The sequence below is a fragment of the Protopterus annectens genome, chromosome 16.part0, assembly GCF_019279795.1.
Source record: "Protopterus annectens isolate FY-2018-M chromosome 16.part0, PAN1.0, whole genome shotgun sequence".
NCBI classification, from domain to species: Eukaryota; Metazoa; Chordata; order Ceratodontiformes; family Protopteridae; genus Protopterus; species Protopterus annectens.
Window position 1 is genome coordinate 456,123,218 of NC_056750.1, and position 15,958 is coordinate 456,139,175.

Genomic DNA, 15,958 nt, shown 5'->3' on the forward strand with positions numbered 1-15,958 from the left:
CAAAGAGGGTACGAATGGGTTCCCCCTTGCTTGTTGATGTACCACATGACAGTAGTGTTGTCTGTTTGAATCAACACCTGCCCTGGTTGAAGTAAATCCTTGAAAGCCATCAATGCAAACTGAACTGCTAACATCTCCTTCAAGTTGATATGCAAATGTTGAAGTCTGACAGGCCACGTGTCTTGCACCCATTTTCCATTGAGGTGTGCTCCCCAGGCCTTGTCCGAGGCATCTGTCGTTAGAATCTGACTCGCCTCTGGTCGGGTCACAGAGAGTCCCTCGTTTAGGTGACATTCCTGAGCCCACCACAAAAATTCCTTCTGAATGCAAGGTATTATCTGAATGACAGTGCCTAGATCTTGGCAGTGTTGTGTCCATACATTTTTGAGATACCATTGAAGCTTCCTCATATGCAGTTTGGCATTGGGAAGCACCAGAATACAAGATGCCATGAACCCCAAGGCTTGAAGGACTGTCCTTGCAGTCAGCCTGGACTGTAGAGACATTTGATGGAAATAAAGAGAAAGGCTTCTTTGTCCGGGGTCAAAAAAGCCATCTGGGAAGCTGTATTCAGTCTCACACCCGGAAAGCACATGTCCTGAGAGGGTACTAGACTGGACTTTGTTTCGTTCACAGAATACCCTAGGCATCTTAACACTACCATCACATACCGTAGATGATGAAGAAGTTCGTCCTTGTCTTGTGCAATAATCAGGCAATCGTCCAAATAAGGATAAATCTGTATTCCTCTTAACCTGAAAAAGGCTATCACTGGAGCCAGAACCTTTGTGAACACTCTGGGCGCAGTAGATAAGCCAAAGGGCAATGCAGAGAACTGATAATGTAAATTTCCAGCCTGAAAACGCAGGTACCTCCTGCAACTGGGCCTGATAGGAACATGAAGATAAGCCTCTTTGAGATCCAGAGTTACCATCCAGTGATCTTTTCCCAACAGAGGTAAAAGCTGTTGTAACGTCAGCATTTTGAACTTTGGAATGTCCAGATAAACACTTGTCTCCACGTGTTCCCTTTCTTTGGTACTAGAAACAGGCGAGAATAAAATCCTAGGCCCACTTCTGACAGAGGAACTGGCTGTATAGCTCCTATTTGAAGAAGTAAAGAAATCTGCTTGTGGGCCTCTATCCTTTGCCGAGGAGGAACGTCTGGCATGCCTTTGAAAGGAGGCAATGTATGGAAATAGAACTTGTAGCCTCGGTTTATAATGTCTAAAACCCATTTGTCCTGGGTGATTAAAAGCCAGTTTTGCTTGAAAAGTGCTAACTTTCCTCCCAAAGGAGCTGCCAGGCAAGAAGAATCTGGCAGCTGAAAATGCAGGTCATTGGGCCTGTTTACGAAAGGACTGGCCCCTGCCCTCACCTGCAGACTGTGCAGGCGAACTCCAAGTTCTAGGCCTGAATGTGCTGTGAGCTCTGCCCCTGCCACGTCTAGATCTACCCCTAGACTGAGAATCAGAAGAAGGGTACGTCCACCCCTTAGTAGGCCAATTTCTACTAAACTTTGGAGGTTGTACCTGCAAAAAATCTTTAACAGTCTGCATAGACTTAGCCTTGTCTTCCATTTTCTTCAAAACCGACTCCACAGGGGACCAAACAAAACTTCAGACTGTAAAGGGGCATCCAGAATTCTAGTTTTAACATGCTCGGACAAATTCTGATCCTTAAGCCAGGCGTGCCTACGAAGAACTGAACCAGTGGCAGCCACCCTAGAAGAGGCCTGTACAGCATCAAAACCACACTGCAAAGAATGCTTACCCACCTGTTCAGAGACATGTACTAAATCCTGCAATTCTTTACACTCTATGCCCTCTGCCAAAGCATCCACTTTAGATTTTAGCTGAGAAAGGAGGAAATTCTGATACTTCAACATATGAAACTGGCAATTCAAAGCCCTCATTGCTAAAGTAGAAGAGGTATACACCCTCTTACCCCATCTATCCAAAGCCCTAGCTTCCTTATCTAGAGGAACCGGATTCTTTACAACAGAGGCTCTAACACCCTTAGGCCCCTGACTAATAGTTTCTGGGTCCGCCCTAGGACTCTTATACAGATATTTATGAGCCTCAGGCACCCTGTAATACCTGTCTGGTTTAACTGGCGCAGGAGGCAAAGAATCTGGATTAAGGGAAGCCTCCGAGAAAACATCTTGAACAACATCCAAAACAGGAGGTATAGCCAAGGGCCTATGCTGTGGTAAAACAAGAATTCCCTAAGCCTCTTCCGTGAATCAGAGAAATCCTGTCCTTCCCACTTAAAATGCTCCCTCATGGAATGCAGAGTTTCTGAAAAGAAAAATCCTCTGGAGGAGAAGCAGAAGGAGTGGAATCCTCTGCATCAGAGTCGAATAGGGAGAAAATCTTGAATATCTTCAGCAGAAGACTCTGAGTCATCTGAGGCCTGATCCAAACTTTCCAACTCTGGCTCCACCCTGGGCCTCTTATCAGGAGGGGGCATAGAACCTCTAATTAAAGTAATCAAATCTTCTGCCATTTTAAGCATGTGCTTTTTAGGCACAGACCCTGATGTACCTGGAGTGACACCAGAGGAAGGCAAAACAGACCTGCCCTTAGAAGAAGCCTTATAAGTAGCAGCAGAAGGCCTAACCACCTTAGGCATAGAAGGGAGAATAGTAACCTGAGAGGTCCCTTCCGCTTGACCTGACTCCTGTGAGGCCACATCCTGCAAAATCAAAGTTTCCCCCTGAGACTCAACAGAAACTTCAGAAACCGCAGCCGGATCCACCTGTTCCACTGTAGCTTCTACAGGACCGGCGTCCGAAAGGGACGAAACATCCTGTCTAGGTTTTAAAGATTTGTCTTTGCGCTTCTTCGTGGAAGCGGGCATTGGAGGATCCGACGGCATATTATAATTACACCGCTTACCAAAGACTAACCTAGCGCAATCTAACCTACGTTTTATGGTGCGCTTATTAAACCTAGAACAAAACCGGCTCCCTACTACGTCGTGCTCAGGTCCCAAACAAGGAATGCAAAGAGAATGATAATCCCTATGCGGTATCTGTTTCCCACAAGAAATACAATTATTCACTTTTTCTGACATCCGGAATTAACTGAGGCAAGAAAAAACAAAAATATTCCCCAACGGGGTACTTAGCCCAACTTGGTTTCGGTCTGAAACTCAGAATACGAAAATTTCAGAACGCCGAACGGCACTCGCAACGCTGCTTCTGCATCAGACCATGCGGCAAAAAAGACTGAGGATATGACGTTGGTCATGCGCTTTTATACCCTGACGCTCTGATATCAGATCTGAGCGCCCATGACCGACGTCAGCCTTATACTTTGGTATTCGGGCCGACCGAGGACAGCGGACTACCCCATATGTAAGGACTGCAGCAATGTGAGATGAAGAACATCACAGGAGCTGGTTGACCGGCACTTGTGAACTGCTTCTGCTTCGGGCGCCGCGTGGCTAGAAAGACTGAAGAAGATGGCGTTGGCTGACACTTTTATACCCCAGGCGCTCTGACGTCGGGGAAAGGGCGACATCAGCCGACGCTGGACCCAGACTTTGGAATCCGGCCGACCGAAGGGCTGCCTGAGGCAGGAAAACCCATATTCAGGACTGCAGTTGCATCCTTGAAGGACATCTGCAACATGGAAGAGAAGGACATCTATAATTATGGTAAGACTTTACACAGCTATTCTATGTCCTATTCTCAAGTTGCAGTATTCTAAACCCTTGGGCGAGTGCCAAAGCTCAAAGGGAAGAAGAACAGGGTGGCATGGAACTCTTTTCTATGAAACCATGTAGGATTGCCCAAGCAAACCCGCTCTAGATATGGAGATATGATCCAGTCTGTAGTGCTTAGTGAAGGTATGGACAGATATCCATGTAGCTGCCTCTAGAGTGGAATCAGTATCCAGTCCTCTAAAGAAGGCTCCAGATAAAGTCATGTCTTTAGTGCAGTGGGGCTTAAGTTTTGAATTTAGATGTTTTCCATGGTAGGTGCAGCAAAAGGATATAGCCCTGGAGATCCAGGAATTAATTGCCTGTTTTGTCACTGCTTTTCCCAGAGCCCTGGGGTGAAAGGAGATAAATAACTGCTCTGATTTCCTAACGGACTTGGTCTTCTCAAGGTAAAAATCTAAGCTGTGAACATCAAAGGAATGCAATTCTCTCACCGTCATTCTGGGGAGGTGGGAAAAGATGGGCAGGTGAATACCTTATTTTAGGGAAAAGTCACTTACCACCTTGGGCATGAAGGATGGATTGGTCCTCAGGGTCTCTCTATTCTTGTGGCAGAAGAGAACGGAAGGAGTTGCCATGAGGGCCTGGAGCTCTGACACTCTTCTCACTGATGTCAGGGCCACCAGGAGTACAACGTCTTCCAAGTAGTGTTTCAGGGATGCTTTGGATGATGGCTCAAAGGAAGCAATTGTGAGCTTCTCTAAAATGTAGTTCACATCCCATGGAGGGGGGGGGGGGACCCGAGATGCAGTACTCCCTTGAGGAATGACTTTGCAGGAAGACAGGATGCAAGAGGAGGGTCAAGAAGCAGGCAAGCTGAAACAGCAGCAAAGTGGGCCTTAACAGAGTAATATCCCAGCCCTGCTTGCAAAAGTTCATACAGTTAGGACAGCATTAAGGAGACCTCACCTTGCAGTGGGTCTAGCTGTCTTTGTAGACACCACATGGAGAATCTTTTCCATTTAGACAAATAAGATCACCTAGTATTAGGTTTCCTGACCTCCTGCAGGAATTTTAGCCTGTCTTCAGTGTAAAGGTGTCTGTAAGGTATCAAGATTCTATCACCCACATTGTTAGGTTCAGAGATTCCAGATGGGGATCGATTAGGGATCCCTTGTCCTGTGTGAGAAGGTCCACTCTGTGGGGTAATTGTGATGACTGCCCCTGGCTAAATGCAGAAGGAAGGGCAACCAATGCTGTCTTGGCCAAAAGGGAGTCACCAGCAATATTTTATCTATGTTCCACTGGATTTTCACTAGGACTTTTTGAAGGAGTTGGAAGGGGGGAATGCATAGAGAAACATCCCCTTCCAAGAGACTGAAAAGGTGTCCTGTTGCCCTCGGTAGAGGACCTGGTAGCCTGGTGCAAAATAATGGCAGCTGTCTGTTCACAGCAGAGGCAAACAGATCTATTTGTGGTGTACCCCACTTGTGGATAATGTCCAGGAACGCATCCCTGTGAAACATCCATTCATGGGATTGTGATATGGACCTGCTCAGAGTGTCTGCCTGAGTGTTCTGTGCTGAAGGGATATAAACTGCCTGCAGGGAGACTCCCTGTTGGGCTGCTAGTTCCCAGGCTTGGAGTGCAAGTCTGCACAGCAAGTAGGATTTTGTTCTCCCCTGTTTGTTCACGTCATAGAAATTTAAGTCTATGAACAATTTCAGGGGTCCTTGTTTTAGGATATGTAGAAAAGCTCTCAAGGCAAACAAGATTGCTCTCATTTCCCTGATGCTGATGCGCTCCCAACTGAAGGTGTCTGACCAGGTACCCTGCACTCTCAGGCTGCCTAAAGTAGCTCCCCAGCACAAACCTGAGGCATCTATGAACATCTCCTGAACTGGGGGAAGGGGTTGTACTGAGAGTCCTGGGTTGAGTGTGATTGCTCCAACTATCAAAGGATCTCCTTCCTCAGGTAGGGAAAGAAGGAAATAAAGTCCAAGGGATGCGGGATGTGAATGTTGGGTCTATGCTGACTTCAGATACCACTGCAATTTTCTCATGTGGAGTCTTGCCAATGGCAGCACTGGAATAGTGGAGGCCATATGGCCCAGTTACCCGAAATACTGTCTAGCTGTCACAACAGTGGCATGTAGAACAGATAACAGGTACTGTTTTAGGTGTTCCACCTTTTGGGATGGAAGGAATGCTCTCATGACATGACCTTATTCTGTACCTCAGGAAAACTTGGTCCTGGGAGGGATTCAGGTTGGACTTGGGGTAACCGATGTTGAATCCCAGTGCCTGCAGGACTGAGATAACTTTGTGTAGTTGGTGGTGAAGGGATCTGGAACAGTCTGCCTTTATAAGGTCATCATCCAGGTATGGAAATATTTGAATCCTTTGGACTCTACAGTAAGCAACAAGTGGAGCCAGACACTTGATGAATATCCTTGGAGCTGTAGAGTCCAAAGGGTAAGGAAGGGAAATGAAAATGTGAGGAACACACAGAAAAATCTAAGTATTTCCTATAGGTGGGCCTTATTGGGATGTGTAAGTAGACATCCTTTATGTACAAAGTGGCTAGAAATCCCTAAGGCATTACCTAGGGAAACAGGGTCTGAAGAGTAAGCATACAGAAGGTGGGTACTTGTTAGAAAAGGTTGAGGTGGGAAAGATCCAGGATAGATCTCCATAGTTCATCCTTCTTTGGTACTAGGAAGAGTCTGGAGTAAACCCCCTTCCCTGTTCTGCCAGGGGAACGGGTTGTATGGTTTCTTGAAAAAGAATGGTGTTTATGACTGGCTGAAACAGGGGAAGCTGGTCTTTGGGCAGCTGTGGGATGCCTCTCTAAGGAGAAGGGATGATACAGGTCATGAAATAACCCTTTTCTATAATGGACAAAACTCACTTATCTGAGATAATGGTTCACCAAACTGGAAGCCACTGAGACAGCCTTAGGGACAGGGGAATGGAGTTTGGAGGTGTGGACAGCAAAGGCAGGTAGTCACGGACTACCTGCCCTGTCTTAAAACTGAGGTTTCTGGGGTAAGAGTATGAGCAGGCATGAAGAGGTCTGCTGCTACCTGGTGCTCCTACTACTCCTAGAATGGGGGGGGGGGGGTTTGGAGCAGAGTGTTTTCTAATGAAGTGGGTTTTGGTGGGGTAGTTCCTATGAAATTTGGGGATGGGGAGATGAACAAGTGTTTGAGTTCCTGGAGTTCCTTCCCCTTTTGTTGAAGGGTTTTGAATAGTTCAGCCACTTTAGCACCAAAAAGGGCAGAGTCATTCAGGAAAGTGTCCAGGTGTTTGGCCCTAATATCATCAGGTAAGGGCTGTAGTCTCAACCATAAGCATCTTTGAAGGACTGAAGCAGAGGCTGCAGATCTGGCAGAAGCTTCTGCAGTATCACAGCTGCATTTAACTGAATGTCTTGTGACTTGAGAAGAGAATGAGATGAGGCTAGACATTTAAGTCTTGGCAGGTGAGTTATAGAGGTCTACCAAAAGCTTAGTGACCAGAGTCAAAAGGGCCAGGGCATAATTTATTTTTGCCAATGAGCTCCACTGTCTTACTGTCCTTGTCTCTGGGAAGGACAGAGGTGGAGGGAACAGTCTGGATGGTGTATCTGCAGAGAATAAGACAGTGTCAGGGTCTGCAACTGAGCATTTAATCAGGAATTTAGCCCCTCCAGGGACTTTACAGAATATGTCAAGCCTTCGAGGGCCAGGTGGTTGGGAATGTGGATTCACAGAGGCTGCACTGAAAGCATCCAAGAAGGAAACAATAATCAAAAATAACTTCACTGTCATTCAACCGCATGTACCACAAGTGTGCAAGCTGAACAAAATTTCATTCCTCCAGGCTCAATAATAATCAGCAACAGCCAAACATTTAACATAAAGAAACTCTACACACAAACAAAAAGCATAAAAAACCCCAACAGAATGAGACAACCAACAGTGCCAAAAGCATCAACCACAGCAATCAAACTCCAGCACCAACCACATTCTAGTCCCAGTCCAACCGCAGGCACAGTAACATCAGCTGCTGCATCTCCGCCATTTGCTCATCAACAAAAACATTTCTCCTGTCCACTGTGGAACCACAATTTCCGCACCAGAAACCAGCACTCCATCATACTCATTCACAGATGTACCTCTGCAGCCAACCACAGGCCCCAATGGTCACAACCACACCACGATCTTGTCCTCCTCCTCAATTCACCTCTCACTCAATCATTGGCACAGCTCCAAAAACCATCCATATATCCACACTCCATCACACCTCCATTCTGGATTCCTCTGACCTAACATTCAAATTTTGCACCACAAACTCCACTTCTGCCTCTGCAGCCAACACACTGACTTGCACTGAAGGCCCTGCTACAAGTTCCAAGGTGAGCACAAAAAAAAAAAAACATCGGGACACCATAATCATCACAATCACAACCGCTGACACCGGACACACACCAGACCAAACGAATGACTAACGACAAGAAAATGAACGACAAAAAGGTTGGTAAAACAGGAGGAATGGCAGAAGGAGCAGGAGTGTCCATATGCAATAGCTTATAGCATCTTTTTGGACCTCTTGACATTTCAGAGTAATTCCACTTAAAATGTTCTCTCATTTTTAAGATGGTCTCACCAAAGGTGATGTCCTCTACTGGGGAGTCTGTCTCAGCAGAGTTCTTCTCCAGGGAAGCATACTCAAGAGGGAAGGGCATCTGGGGGACATAGGAAAGAGAATCTTCCAAAGAGTAGTCTGAGGAATCCTCAGCTTCAGGTTGGAGTGTGTCATCAACCTGAAGATTGGGACTAAGGAGAGGTGGGGGAGCCAGTGAAGAAGCAGGCATAGCAGGCCTTAGGGCCATAAAAGCATTTAAACAGTCTAGAAAAAGGAATGCCAGTCTAGTTGGCTTTCTGAAGGAGGGGAAGCATGTTAGTCTTTTGCTTCTTTTTTCAGGGAAGGCCTGGAGGGTGTAGTGGCTAAGGTGGGCCTAGATTCTCTTTGCTCAGAAGCAGTGGAAGAGCCTGTGTGGATGGCCGTAATGAGCCTAAGTTCCCTCTTGTAGTCGCTGGTTGACATCTACAAGACCTCGATGGATGTGCTTTCCATCCTAGGTTCTGTGGCCTCCCGAAGAGTACCCGCTATACCTATTTCAGCAGATTCTAAATGTTCCTCCAGGTGAATGTCGGCTACAGGAGGGACGTTAGGTAGAGGACGTGCAGCAGCAGGTTCAAATCTGGAAACTTTGGCCTTCTTCTTAGGTGGCTATACAGTCTAACCGGATGGCCCCTCTATCATTAGCGCCAAGCATTTAATATGGTTTTCTATGTAAATACTAAAGGTGTGCAGATGATTGCAGAGCGTCTTAGGTACGAAGGCCTGACAGATTGCGCTAGTCTGATGGTCGGGTGTAGGCCCTAAGCAGAAAAGGCAGCGCTCATGGGTGTCTTTATTGGGGGATCTGATGTCCGCACCTGCACTTTCCTTCCTGAATGATATGAACCTAAACAGACATGCAGTGACTCAAGAGAAACAGGAAAAACAGCCCCAACAGAGTACTTCCCTTTTAATTCAAAGATCCGATGGCAAGAAGAGCTGACGTATGACTGGCGGCAGAGAAGTTCTGAGGAAAGGTACATGCAGATGCCAATTTTACGTCCCATGCTCCCTCGGCCATCGTCACACGTCCTATGTACATAACAGTGACTAGAAGCTTCTGTACACTGGCCGGACATTCAGGAAGCTAGCAGAGGATAACCAAAGGGTCTGGAATACTGCAACATGAGAAAAGAAGGACATCAGCAACACATCACAACTACTTCTGGTATACAAACTAGCAATCACCTGCCAAAATTAGAAATTAGAAAATTGCTAAAGGAAAACCACCACCAGCCGGTGACTACTAACTACTGTGCAGCTGATACCACTTTTGCATTTATGTGTTACATGAAGCACTGAGAACGGTGAAAAGTGAGGAAGCTATCTATCACAGCCAGCTATACACGAAGGTCTTGTTCACCAATCAAGGTTCTGCTCGACTCTAACCAGAGAACAGCATTGGTTTTCACTGAGACATAGGTAGAATTGATAAAAGTCTGACCAACAATGGATAGTACAGAAGGTGTATAAACCCAAATATTACGACTTACTCAATAACTGCCCTTTCTATGAAGGTCTACACAATAATTCAAAGCAATTAGAGAATGCCCTACACTGGCTGTCAATGTTACGAGAGATCCAAACCATTATTAGGAATGCATACTGATGGATGGCATAATGGTTAAGGTATTTACCTTAAAGACACAAGATGCAGGGTTTGATTCTCACATGGGGTAACTGGCTAGGCTTCAAATGGCCCAAAAGGGCAGTTAGCCTAGTACTAACCTATGAACCTAACCTATGAGCAATCAGCAAAGGAACACACATACCTAACATTTTTTGATTTTTTTTTTTTTTTTTTACATGCATCTGGAAGGGTGGGGAATGATATTAAAAGCATACTGAGATGAGCAACACCTCTTGGGGAGGTGACATCTAAAAATAATGTGGTAATGATACAACATAATACTGCAACTCTTCTCTCTGAAAAAAAATACAAACACAAACATCTTGATTAACATTTCAGCATAAATGAAAAACATTACTATATCAACTATAACTATTTAACATTAGAACCTGCTACAGGACTAACTGTTTTGCAGCAAAAGGAAAATGTTTTTATTTAACCAAATAAGAATCACTGAAACAGCTCTTAATTCGTATTTACAATTCATTATAAATTCAGAACAATCAATTAAATTTAATATAAGCTACATCTTACAGTATTTGGATTAGTGAGGTTCCGTGCATCTGTCAGCCAGCTACTTAAATGGTTGTATGTGCTTCTTCTACAAAAAAATAAAACAGGTTAACAGCATTATGTTCAGTCAACATAATCCATTCACTGCATTTTACAACAAAAAAGGCACTGATACAGAATGAAACAGTCCCATACAAAACATACTAAAAAAGTATGATACTATTGCATTTCTCATGAAATTTAAGGAATGGCTAAAGGTGTAAGCCTGCATGGAATACACCCCTCCCCCCACTGCTCTCAAGATGTCAGGTCCATCTAAATGGATTACTAATTTATGGAAAGGGCTTCGTGGCGAGCTCTTTAGTCATTATTACACTGTAGAAGCAGTTATTTTCCCAGCTCTCCAAAAGTCAAACTCTCAGAGAGAGAGCAGACACTACATTCAATAGTCAGCTGGAACACACTTCCTGCATGACGCTATAGGAACATTCAGAGGCATGTTCCCACTGTATTACTCTTGCCTCACAACTGTCCAGACTTTCGCAGAATGCCCAGATTTGTCTAATATTTTTGGTCTGTTCCTCATAGAATATTGTGTTTTTTTTTTTTTTGGCAAATCACTGAGGACTGACTTCTCCAAACAATGAGACATACCTGAGTTTCAGGCTTAATATCCTTCATAAAATACAAGCAAACACAAATCCTTTTATTTTAGAACTTGGTTTATAAGCGCAGTATTTAAAATCCGTCCCTATTTGTGGACCTCTGTTTCTCCATTATTTTAGGATTTGTCCAGATTTCTCGTGCTAAGAGGTTGAAAGGTATACGTCTGTACTGCTGAACATTCTTGACATGTGCTGAGTTCTGTGTAGAGCAGGACTGAGGAGTTCCTTCTCCCACGCTAGGTGAGATGGCCACTGCTGCACTCTTCCTTCTCACCCCACTAACCAGTCCTCTGGCACACTAAACCTAATGTCAGTTGTAAGGGAAATTGCCCTGCCCTATGGCAACATGCTGGAGACAAATGCAAGAAAATTACCTACATGAAGATTATTTTAAAACAGAACAAGATCTGGTGACTGTATCAAAATGGATAATTCACAACGTGAAGTACACTTCAAAACACAATTATAGAAGCTTAATAAAATCAAAGTAAACATTAACATGCATCTTTTATGTTTAAGGCTGAAAACAGATATCCTTAAGTGTACATATGTACCATTTCCATACTTCTCAACTGTACAGATTTTCAAAGAATGTCCACATTTTTGCCTTATATTTCTGGTCCACTTTTCATAAAATTGTGGTTTTCTAGCATGACAAACAAGTTAATACAATTTAAATTCTCAGAGCATAAGCAGTGGAACAGGTTTAAAGAGAGCATAAAACTGAATTATGCTACTGCTGAAAATTGTCAGAGGGAAAACTAAAGCAATATCAGAAATGAATGGTCTAAGAATAATAAAACTGCATTTTCTTAAAAAAACATTCTGATGACTACAGCTAAAAATGAAAGGCTTATGTCAACCTGTTCAAAAACTACAAACTGTCCCGTGATCAAAACTGAACTAGTCCTACTGAAGATTAACTGACAAGAATTATTCTATGAGTAAAACATTTTTGTGAGTATCCATAAAGTACAGTTGTGTACACTTACCATAAATGTAGATGTTCGAGTGTAATCACTGTAGCAGTCATCACATCTGGGTTATCTGCTTGCAGTAGCCCTCAGTTAGCCTGATTATCAAAGTCTTGGGTCCTGCGTCAGTTGCTGTCTCATCTTCCGTGATGTCAGGTAGTCAGAGGTATAAAGCATGCAGCCAACACCATTACATCAGTTTTTCTTGCCCCAGATGTCAGGTGCCCCCCTTAATGGGAAGCAATTATATATATATATATATATATATATATATATATATATATATATATCACACACATACATACATACATACATATATACAAGGTTATACCTCCAACAAAAAAGCAAATGCACCAAAAAGCTTTTAAGTATAGTAAAGGAGAATAGAGGTATAGCCAAAAGAAGTCAGGGGGCTGGGAGGGTAACCAGGACTGCAACAGTGAATACACTCTAACATCTACATTTATGGTAAGTGTACACAACTGTACTATGTTCTTCGTGTTTCACTGTTGCAGTCCTCACATTTGGGTAGATTCCCAAAGCTAAGGATGGGAGGAGGAATTTAGATAGCAACAGGACCAGCTATAAGGCCCTGCAAGACTGCAGTGGCGAAGCCCGCTCCAGATTTAGAGAAAATAGGTAAATGGTAATGCTTGGTTAAAGTATGTACAGAACTCCAGGTAGCAGCTTCTAAGATGTCTCCGGTAGGAACACCTCTGAGAAAGGTTGCAGAGGAGATGCAGCAGCCCTGGTTGAATGGGGGCTAATCCCCTGTGGGATAGGTTTCCATGGTGCTTATAGCAGAAATGAATGCAATGGCCTATATATTTACAAATGGTTTGATTTGAAATAGCCTTCCCCTCTGCCCCTGCAGCAAATGCCACCAGCTGCTGTTCAGATTTCTTTTGAGGTTTAGTCCCGTCCAAGTAAAATCTAAGTTGTCTGTGCACATCTAAGGAGTGCAGTATCCGTTCCCCTTTGTTTTGTGGATTACAAAAGAAGGTTGGCAAATGAATGGACTGATTAAGAGCCACACTGGATACCACCTTGGGCATGAAAGAGGGATTAGTCCTGAGGGACACCCTGTCCGCATGAATGATGAATGACTCCACTACCATAAGGGCCTGTCATTCAGATACCCTTCTTGATGAAGTGATTGCTAAAAGGAACGCTGTTTTCCAAGAAAGGAATTTTAACTCTGCAGTTGCAGCTGGTTCAAAAGGAGGAAGAGTGAGTTTTTCCAATACAAAATTAAGGTCGCAGGCTGGAGTTTGGGCTCTCCTGGGTGGTCTTAAGTTTTTGGCCCCTCTGAGGAACTGCTTGAGCAGTGAGTGAGAAAAGAGGGGTGGGTCTGTGTTGTAATGAGCTGAAATGGCTGAGGCATGAATTTTGATGGAGGAAATGGAAAGGCCCTTGCAAAGTATCTCAGTTAAGTATTGAAGAATCTGAGGTAAACTGGGCGCTGCTGTGGTATCCCTCGAGTCTGGTTCCAGGCACATAATCTTTTCCATTTTTCAGCATAAGATTTTCCAGTACTAAGCCTCCTTGCCTCCAAAATGACACCCAACACTTGTTTACTGAAGGATGGTAACGGAGAGATTAGGTAATTAGCCAGGCTGCCAGGTTCAGGGTTTGAAGCTGGGGGTGCAGAATCTGGCTCTCCTGCTGAGACAGCAGGGTAGGGGGGTCTGAGGCAGGTGCCATGGGGCCAGCTCTGACACACTGCGCAATAAGGGATACCAGTGTTGGCGTGGCCAGTTTGGTGCAATCAGTATCATCCTTGGTTTGTTCTGTTTGATCTTTAGTAATACTTTGGACAGGAGAGGCAGAGGAGGAAAGGCATAAACTGATAGATTTTTCTAGCTTAAGGACAGAGCATCCACTTTCCAAGCTTGTTTGTGGGGAGTCCTTGTGCAGAATTTGTCCAATTGGTAGTTCTGGGGGGAGGCAAATAGGTCTATACCTGGGATCCCCCATTTGTTGATCAACATGTTGAAAATCTTTGGTTCCAGTTTCCACTTGTGTGGGCCCATGAGATTTCTGCTTAGTTCGTCTGCCAGTGTATTTAGTTTTCCTGGCAGGAATTGAGCTTGTAGATGCACTTAGTAGCTCAAGGCTGTGTTCCACAGATCCATGGCTAGTCTGCAGAGAGGGTAAGAATAGGTACCCCCCCTGCTTATGTACCACATAACAATGGTATTGTCCGTCTTTACCATTAATTGTCCTGGAAGAATGTGGTCCTTGAAGGCTGTCAGAGCATTCTGTACAGCTAACATTTCTTTTTGGTTGATATGCAGGTGCATTTGACTTGGGTTCCATTTGCCCTGAATGCACTTCCATGCCAGGTGAGCCCCCCCCATGCATAGTCTGATGCGTCTGTTGGGGCTTGGGTGGCAGGGGGTTGAGTGAATGGTAGTCCCTTGTTTTGGTGGCAGGCCCCTACCCACCAAAGGAATACTAACCGTAGGCAAGGTAGGACAGGAATCATTGCTTCTAGATCAGGAGAATGTTGACACCATAGGCTTTTTAGATACCATTGCAGTTTCCTCATATGCAGTCTTGCATATGGAATTAGTAGAATGCACGAGGCCATGAACCCCAGGGCATGCAGTATTTGCCTTGCAGATAGCAGAGTTTTTGTGGCCACTAGTTTGAAGTAAGTTGTCAAATGAATTTGTTTCTCTGGTGTGAGGAAAGCCATCTGGGAAGTTGTGCTCCAGTTTTCTCCCAGGAATATACTTTGACAGGGTACCAGATGTGATTTATTTTTGTTTATGGTGTACCCCAGACAAGTTAACACCTTTTGTAAAAATGCCAGATGATTCAGAAGTATGTCCTGGCTTTCTGCCTGAATTAGACAATCGTCCAGGTATGGGTATATCTGTTGCTAACCAGGCATCTTTGCTTATCATGGGAAGCAACTGAAGAGTTAGCATCTTGAATTTTGGAATCACCAAAAAGGTGTTTAGGATAGACAGGTCCTGGACAGGACGCCATGAGTTGTCTTTTCTGGGTACCAGGAAAAGTCTTGAGTAGAAACCTTGTCCCTTTTCCTCTTCTGGTACAGTCTGAATAGCCTTTAATCTTAAGAGAGAGTACTTGCTTTTGAGCCTCTGCCCATTGATTTGGGGGTAGATCTGCCCAACCGTTTGGGGTTGGTAACGTGTGGAAGTGAAATCTGTATCCTTGGGAAACTATGTTTAAAACCCATTTGTCCTGGGTAATGAGTTTGCAGTGTTTTGCTTGCAGAGCAATCTTTCCCCCTAAAGGAGCAGTTAGTTGAGAAGTGCTTGGAAGTTTTAAAGTTAAGTCATTGAGACAGCTTATCATAGGGGGGAGTCTTAGTACTCCCTGATTTGGAAGTGGGAGCCCCCCACTGCTTAATCCTGTGCATACCCTGGGACTGAAGCCTGGGTGTTCTGCTGGTTTTGGGTTTGAACTGAGAAGGCCTGGAAGAGGCAGGAAAAAAACAATTTTTTGAAGGCCAATGCCTACTAAATCTTGGAGGCTGCACTTAATAAATCTTTAACAGCTTGCATAGATTTAGCTTTTTCCTCCATCTTTTTAAGAACAACTTCTGCTTTGTCGCCAAACAGGCAGTCATGATTTAAGGGAGCATCCAGCAATTTAGTTTTAACATGATCTGGCAAAGATTGCTCCTTAAGCCAAGCATGCCGTCTAAGTACAGACCCAGTGACAGCAGCCCTGCAAGATGCCTCTAGTGAAAAAAAAACACATTGTAAAGTATGTTTTCCAACCTGTTCAGCAGAATGCATTAAATCCTGTAAATTCTTATTTTCAGCACAATCAAGAATCAACATAATTTTCTGTTTAAGCAAT

The 15,958-nt window shown here is 44.3% G+C and overlaps 1 protein-coding gene across 1 annotated transcript in view; it reads right to left on the reverse strand.

Annotated features, from left to right (window-relative positions):
* The window catches only part of RAB14 (RAB14, member RAS oncogene family), a gene marked incomplete in the record, with an annotated part of 850,204 nt that overhangs the window by 378,128 nt on the left and 456,118 nt on the right, over positions 1–15,958 (reverse strand). Inside the window, 1 exon segment of the mRNA XM_044058006.1 lies at positions 10,501–10,567. Coding sequence (XP_043913941.1) covers positions 10,501–10,567 — 67 coding nt within the window.